This window comes from Lonchura striata, chromosome 11, assembly GCF_046129695.1.
Source record: "Lonchura striata isolate bLonStr1 chromosome 11, bLonStr1.mat, whole genome shotgun sequence".
Lineage (NCBI taxonomy): Eukaryota > Metazoa > Chordata > Aves > Passeriformes > Estrildidae > Lonchura > Lonchura striata.
This window is the reverse complement of record NC_134613.1, coordinates 22011767-22019793: the sequence shown is the minus strand read 5'-3', so window position 1 is coordinate 22019793 and position 8027 is coordinate 22011767. Positions and strand designations below refer to the sequence as shown.

The window sequence follows — 8027 nt, the reverse complement described above, 5'->3', positions numbered from 1 at the left end:
GCAACCTGATGAAGAGGTTCAATGAAAAAGTGAATTCGTCTCCCTTAATCCTGCAATGCCAGCCTGCAGAGATGACCCAAACAAACCAGGATTCTTCCTTGAGACTACAAATTTGGATGATAAAGGGAATGACATCTACATGTTTTTGATTTGTCTGTTAAAATTAGAGCTGCATAAAACAAATTTGACACAAAAAGCAGTCTTGCCCTTCTGGTTAATCTGCTATTTCAAACGGATGCAAACTCCCCAGATGGTGTCCCCCTCTATGTCCTTCCTTCCCCCATGGGCCATGGACCTGAATTGGTCTGTATCTGAGGTAAAGGTGACATTTTTCCCCCAACCCACAACCCCTTCCAGTGTCTAAGAGGAAGATGAAATTGCTCCCTTTACCCCCTCCAGGTCACTACCTGAGAAGGAGATGCTGTTGTACTCTGTAGGCCTCTCACAGTTTCCACCTGAAGAGAAAGCACCATTCTCCCATACCCCTGTCCAGTCTTTACCTGTGAGGGTGACGCCATTTTCCCCTGTACCCCTCTTCCCAATCTCTACGTGAGGGCAAGGTGCCCCTGCTGTCCATACCCCTCTCCTGGTCACCCCCTGAGGGGAAGATGCCATGGCCCACTCCACCCATCTCTTGATCAACACTTGAGGGATGGCGCCATTTTCCCACCGCACCTCTCTCACAGTCTCATCCTGAGGGGAAAGCACCACTTCCTCCTCATACCTGATGCAAAGGCGCCATTCTCTTTCGTACCCCTCTTCCGATCTCTGCCTGAGGGGAAGGCGCTGTTCCTCAGAACCTTCTCCCGGTCTCTGCCTGAGGGGAAGATGCCACTGCCCCCTGAACCGCTGCCCCAGTCTCTGCCTGAGGGGAAAGCGCTGTTCCTCAGAACCTTCTCCCGGTCTCTGCCTGAGGGGAAGGCGCTATTCCTCACGCACCTTCTCCCGGTCTCTGCCTGAGGGGAAGATGCCACTGCCCCCTGAACCGCTGCCCCAGTCTCTGCCTGAGGGGAAAGCGCTGTTCCTCAGAACCTTCTCCCGGTCTCTGCCTGAGGGGAAGATGCCACTGCCCCCTGAACCGCTGTCCCAGTCTCTGAGGAGAAGCCACTGCCCCCTGAACCCCGCTCTCCCTGAGGGGAAGATGGCACTGTCCTCTGTAATGGCCTCCGGTCCCTACCAAGACGAAGGCGCCATTCCCCTGTAGGGCTGGCGTCCCCCAGGGGGTCCCTCCGCCCCGTCCCCACGTAACGGGCACAACCGCCGGCCGCCCCCGCTCCGGCGGCGCAGGGACCGAGCGCTCCGCAGCGGGGCGGGGCGGGCGGAAGCGGCTGCGGGGCGGGGCGGCCACGCCGCGGCCCCGGCGGCAGAAGGGGCGACGCCGGCGGGGCGGGCGCTGCCGCCTCGTCGGAGCGGCCGGCGCTCGGCAGCCGCCGCCGGGCATGTCAGCGCCGGGCCCCGGCCCCAGCGAGGCGGCCCCGGGCGCCTGGGAGGCGGCGCGGCGGGACCCGCTGGCCGCCGACCTGCGGTGCAGCCTGTTCGCCGCCGCGCTGCAGAGCTACAAGCGCGACTCGGCGCTGAGGCCCTTCCCGGGCCGCTACGCCAGCGGCGACAGCAAGGACTTCGAGGGGCTGGTGAGTGCCGGGGGCCGGGCCGGGGCACCTCCCGCCGCGGGGAGCACGGGCTGCCCGCAGAGCTGAGAGCAGCGGATAAAGCAGGATGAAGGGTTCATCCAGTCAAGAGATCCAGGTTTAAAAGAGTATCTGGGATTCTGACCGATAAACCCACACTGGGAAACGCCCAGATCCGGTGTGGACGGCGCGTGAAGTAACAAGCGATAGGTAACAGCTAGTGAGACAGCAGGACGAAAGGAAGCGGCCTCAAGCTGCTCAAGATTGAGTATTCTGGAACATTTCTACCCTGAAAGGGTGGTTAGAAATGCTAACCAGGCTGCCCAGGGAAGGGTTGGAATCACCATCCCTGGAGGTGTTTAGAAAACATGGAGATGTGGCACTTGGGGTCATGGTTTAGAGGTGGGCTTGGCAAAGTTACCTTAGGAGTTTGACTCAATCATCTCAGACGTGTTTTCCAGTCTTAATGTTTCTAATGTTCTGTGAATTGTTATGAGAGCTTGCCAACATTAAATTCAAATTCATATTGAAGGATTTGCATATTACATGGTCTGAACACCCCCATGTCGGGGATGTCCTGTCACAGCTTGTTTTCTCTCAGGAGTGTGTCTGACTGTTCCTGTACAAACCCTGCAGATACTGGTGAATATCACTGTTTGTAACTTGCCTGGTATTTGCGTTCAGAGCAATCGTCAGACTTCCCCACAAACTTGAAACAAGTGTTTATACCTCAGAACAGAACCAGTTTTTCGGTTTGTTGGGGTGAAATATTGTTTTGTTTTCACTAGAGGTCCCTGTTTAATCGCAGTGGCACTAAGGAGCTTTTGCTAAATGCCTCTGTTGTTAGCTTGCAGATACCAAGGCTCTGCCAAGCCTGAAAGAGCTTCTGGGGTCTGTTCCAAATACAGATAAAAGGACCTGGGACCTGTTTAGTTGGATTCTATCATCTAAAGTCTTCATGATACAAAGTACTAAGAAACACGAGGTAAGTTTTGAATTCTGAAAATCTTAATTAGAATTTGGTTTTTGAGTCAAACTTGCACTTCAGAGAATATATCCTCCTGCCAGAATTAAGTTGGTTTTTGTGAGAGCTTGACAGCTGAACATAAATCCATTCTTCTCTGTATATAGAGAGGGGTTTTTTTAAGTAAATTTTCAGGAACACTGGTTGGAAGAAATAGTTACCAGTGTCAGTAGTTGATGATGAGCAATGATTGTATTTGGTTACTGCAGTTAACATAACATGTACATGCATGATTTAGTCTGAGAGAGACAAATTCGGGTGTCATGGAGCTGGGTCTTGTTTGTCACTGAGAAAGACAGCTCTTGTGTTCTGCCCCAAAAAGGGAAAGGTTCAGAGCCACTGAGGCACTTCTGTAACAGGGATCAAAATAGTTGTAGAGATTAGCAGCAAGCTGAAAACAACTTCTGTTTTCATGGCTTTTTCTCTTGCAAGATCAGCTGATGAATATATTGTCTTAGTAGCCAAAGTAGAATTGGGATATTGTCCTCACATCATAAATTAATTCATAATTATAATTCAGGGTTGGGTTTTTTTCTGGAGAGATTCCTTCCTGTTTTTAAGTACGAGAAGATCCAGGAACTCACAGGGATGTCTGGGGCTGCGGTTCCTGCTCCAGACTACCTCTTTGAGATCGTGTACTGTGATCAAATGAACACCAAGTTTGCTGAGACCAAGGGAGAGCGGGACCTTATCTACGCCTTCCATGGGAGCCGCCTGGAGAACTTCCATTCCATCCTGCACCACGGCCTGCACTGCCACTTGAACAGGGTGAGGCTCCTGCCATTGACAGCATCTTCCCTTGCTCACTTGCAGCTGGAGACATGTTTTAAAAATAGGCCCAGATTCCTTTCAGGGTATGAAATGTGCTGATGCTCTTGTATTGCTGTGTTCATTTCAGTGTAGGCCTTTGTGGATGGCTGTGTTGGATTTTCTAGTGCAGCCTGAGGGCAAAAACTGGAAGTAGCATGAAACTCTTTTCACCAGCGTGACAAATTATGACTGTCCTTTGCTTCTTTATAAGGAGGTATAATTCCTCTGAAAATCCTGGCCTGTCTGACAGCCTGCAGGTGGGAAGTGCCTGTCTGCAGAGACAGAGGATAATGGAGAGTTTCTGCCTAGCCTTTTGTTTAGATCAGCAAAGTTTCAGGTGCTACTTGCCAGTGGAGCCTTCTTAAAATGGTTTGGTTTAGGGAACATCCCATAGGATTTGCACATCTTCTGATTTCAGTGGAAGGGAAGTTGAGACTCTTGGCTTTTTGTGTCAGCTGTGAGGCAGCTTTGACACAGCACCTGCTCGACATTCCAGTCAACCTGAAGTATGTTTTTTCCCCACATTCTCAATGAGTAGTGGTTTACTGGGTACAATGGACTTACTGGAGTAGTAATTTTAGCCAGTGTGGCAAATTGAGCAGCTCTTTCCTCTTTTCTAGTAAAACATGGATTTAAGTGAAGTAAAGCCTTGCCTTGTTTGGGGAGTTTGGATTACTTGAATGACGACAGTCTCAATAAATCGATGAAATGTCTTTTAACAGCAGCACAGTCATGTTGATGTAAAATACTTTTGCTGGCAAACTAACTCCAAATCCGGGAAAGCATGAATCTGTCCACACCAAGTGCTCTGCCAAGCAGCTAATTTGAGGGATGGGAGAGGGCAGCAGCCCCACCCCAGGGAAGTTGTGCCAGGACAAAAACAGTGCATGGACCAGGCCCAGCATGGGTCAGAAAGGCCTTTCGTAATTTACCTTCAGGAGCAGAACTGCCAGTCTGAAAGGAAAGATCACTTGTATGTTGTTTGAGGTTTGCAGTACATGTATTTTAGGGTAGGTTTTTGCTCTCTTTCAGACATCCCTGTTTGGTGAAGGCACCTATCTGACCAGTGACCTGAGCCTGGCTCTGCTGTACAGCCCTCATGGTCTCGGCTGGCAGCAAAGTGCTCTGGGCTCTATCCTCAGCTGTGTGGCTGTTTGTGAGATCATTGACCACCCAGATGTAAAGTGCCAGGTGAAAAAGAAAGGTAAATCTATCACAGTAATAACTGTGTAGTAGTTACTTCTGTCCTTCATGTTGTTTTCTTTTCCCTGTTAATATCAGTGGCTTCTTGAGCACTGGATGGGAGAGTTACCTCCTTGTCACCCTGGTCTGGGCCATAATGTCACCCATACCAAGGATGACTAGGAGTGGTATAGCCTCAAGCAAACTTCTCACTCTATTCTTGGATGCTGAGGGATTCAGGGGAATACCAAGACTAGATTTTTGGTTATCTCATTCCCATTCTTCTGGGGGGTGTGTATGGGGGTGTTGGTTGTTTACTTTTTTACAGTTACTGCATTTTTTTTTTTCTTTTCCCAATTCAGATTCAGAAGAAATAGACAGAAAAAGAGCAAGAGTGAAAAATAGCGAAGGGGGAGATGTACCACAGAAATACTTTGTTGTCACAAACAACCAGCTTTTACGAGTTAAATACTTGCTAGTGTATTCACAGAAGCAGCATAGGAGGTAAGAGTTCAGCTGTCTAAAGGGATAAGCTATTACAACAGCCAGATAAACACATCTCATTGATGGAAAAAAACCCCAGGAAACAACCAAGAAAGATACACTGCACTGCCAGAATTTGATGTAGCCCATTTCCTGTGGAAATAAGTCTCACACCATCATGTTGCCTCTCTCTTCCTCTTTGACATTCCCAGGCTCAGCTAAATTTGCTTTTTTACCAGACAGACCTCTAAGCACTTAGAGTCTTTGAGAGGTCTAAGTGTCTGTGGCAGGAAACCAAGTGTGGATGTCTGGTGAGTGCATCTCTTAAAACTGCCTCAGTTTTAATCTGCCCTTATCTATCCTAAGTGGCAGTGTTCACTCAGCTACTCAGCTACACGTCTACAGGCCAGGCAGCTACAGCTCCAGACCACAGGGAAAGGTGTGAACATGGGGAGAAAAGACAGGATTGTGCATGGAGGCTTAAGAAAAAGGGATGTGGTAAAAAAGTCAGGCTTCATTATTTACAGGCATTGTGGAACAACTTTCTGGTTTTGTGGATTTGCTTAAAATAATGAAGCCTGAAGTATTTTTTGCCAAGGCATTTGTGCATCTCTGACAGAATTCATGCCCTTTTCCCCTTTCAGGCCTTCTCCTGAATCTTCCTGGTTCTACACCCACCGTTTTGCTGTATTGATGATGCTGTACCTGCTGTTGCTGATAGTGATAGGTGCCAGCAACTCACCAACCTTCATCTACTACTGGCACAGAATGTTTGACTCGGAGAGATGAACCACCTGAGATGATAAACTGTTGATTTCACCACGTGCCTTAACAATAGCTGATCTGCAGTGCACTGCATCTATTCCAGAGCTCTGGAAATAAATCTGCCCAGTTCTGTCACCAGTATATTAATCCTCTTGGCACCTCTGCATTTATTCTTATTTCTGTGTTCCTGGGATTCATGAGGATGCCTAGTACAGCTGAAAAGGATCACAGTGGTGCAGCTCAGCATGAGCCAATCGTTAAGGGTCCATGGAAAAAAGGTTAAGATTAATGAAAACTAAGCATGGAAACACTCAGGTGTAACTTATTTTCTGTCAAGCTGAAGTGTGTTTGCACAAGTTGGAAAGGAGGATTTTTCTGGATGTCAGGCAAAGCAACCTATTTTGGAGTCTTATCATTATGTTTTCAGAAATTGAATCTTATGATGTTTGGCATGTATCAATGCAGATGGAATTACTTTTAAACTTTTAAAACTAACTTTGGCCAGGAATTTTTATATTTGAGCATAATAATTGTAAGAAAAAAAAAACAAGAAGAAATAAAACAACTGCCAAATGGAAGAACTTAAACAGTTTCTAGTATGTGTTTTTCCCCTCTGTAGAACATGGTTGCGTTTTAATCCCAGCTGGCAGCTAAGCACAAATCCAAAACATAGTTACTGCACTGCTATGAGGAAAATTCATTGTATCCTAGACAAAACCAGCACAAACATCCACAAGGCTTGTGGTCTCAGCCCTGATCTATCTTATCCTAGTTTACTGTGCAGATTAGACAAACTCAGGGTTTTCAGCATCAATACTGAATAAGGATTGTTCTTACCAAACTGGGGATTGGTTAGAGAATACACCATGTGCAAGTTAGTAATGCAGCATACACAGGGCAATGCTCTCTCCTCTCTCCCTCCTGTCATTAGTGTTTGCAAAGCACCCTACAACTGCCTGAAACAGAAAAAAAGAGGAAAGCACTGTCCTCTAATTAGTGACTGGGGATGGGATAACCCCATGAAGATCCAGGGATTCTAGGCAAGGAAAAGTCAGATAGGTGCCACAGTTCAGTCTCTCAGTCCAGCCTTTAGTAGATGTGATATATGCAGATTTTCATTGCACAGTGAACCCTAACCACAAAAAACCCCCAACTCATCACATATTTCCAGCAAATGAGTCTGTGATTACTACCTTACTCATTAAATATTTCAAAGAAAATCTCTTCTTTTACTGATGTTGTTCTGGTACCTAATTGCCAGAAATAATGTTCTGGTAATCAGATTTTTTAATTCAAGGCTGAGAACAAGTTCATTTAGAGCAACCCTCTTCTTGGTGACTGGAGCTAAACACATTTATCCCAGTTAATTTTGCTGCCAGAACAAATTTATTTATTCACTATACAGCTTGCAAAACAAGAACATTATAATCCAATTCCCCATTGCCTTTTCCAGCCCGTTAATAATGCTCACTGTCAAAGGACACTGCAGCGCCTCAGCCCAAGAAGAGTCCGTGCTAATTATAGCAGAGATTTGCAATTAAAATATACATAAACAAATAATTTATTGTGCAACAGGTTCAACAACTTTATAGTTTACTCCTTGATATTTCAGTGCAGAAACTTGGGGTTTGAGATGTGCACAGGGGTCGTGGGAATATTTGCCTATGTTTATCTTCCTCAGCATGTTATATTAAATGTTGTGCCATGTAAATACACAAATTTAGGGGAGATAATGTGCCAGCAAGAAAACCTGGAGGTATTTTTGACACTGTCTAAAGGGTACTGGTTTGTAAAAGCCTGGGTTTTTTTGAAAAAAAAAACCCACCTCATCTTTTGGAACAGATGGGCTGTTTGGGGCCCTTTGGAAAAGGAGGAGGTTGAGCAGCAGTTGTAGGATGGCTGTCTGCTGGCACTGCACAGAAAGGCACAATCCTGAGAGCTCCTGAGCCAGATGAAAAGAACACAGCAGGGATTTAAAGCTCTTTTCTTAGGGTTTCTTTGCATAGGAAAGTTTCTGAGTAAGCAGAAGCAATAATAGTTCCAGGCTATGTCCCCAGAGAGAAAGCATTGTGGGGGCTCATGGCAGACACGCACAGTCCAGCTCTGCAATGAAATCAGCAGGTATCAAAGGAAAA

General features: G+C 46.7%; 1 protein-coding gene across 1 annotated transcript; it reads left to right on the top strand.

The window, feature by feature from the left end:
- The first annotated feature begins 1439 nt into the window (after nucleotides 1-1439).
- On the top strand, nucleotides 1440-6473 carry PARP16 (poly(ADP-ribose) polymerase family member 16). The gene is made up of 6 exons (XM_021552568.2): nucleotides 1440-1631; nucleotides 2476-2613; nucleotides 3214-3420; nucleotides 4495-4666; nucleotides 5007-5148; nucleotides 5772-6473. Exons 1-6 carry the CDS (start codon nucleotides 1440-1442, stop codon nucleotides 5914-5916), a joined length of 996 nt encoding a protein of 331 aa, XP_021408243.2. The 3' UTR covers nucleotides 5917-6473.
- Nucleotides 6474-8027: the final 1554 nt, after the last annotated feature.

Excerpts from the sequence above, each read along its gene's own strand:
- PARP16 (XM_021552568.2), top strand. The coding sequence starts at position 1,440 with ATGTCAGCGCCGGGCCCCGGCCCCAGCGAGGCGGCCCCGGGCGCCTGG. Across the intron at positions 1,632-2,475 it reads GCAAGGACTTCGAGGGGCTG|CTTGCAGATACCAAGGCTCT; the intron begins GTGAGTGCCGGG and ends CTCTGTTGTTAG. Across the intron at positions 4,667-5,006 it reads GTGCCAGGTGAAAAAGAAAG|ATTCAGAAGAAATAGACAGA; the intron begins GTAAATCTATCA and ends TTCCCAATTCAG.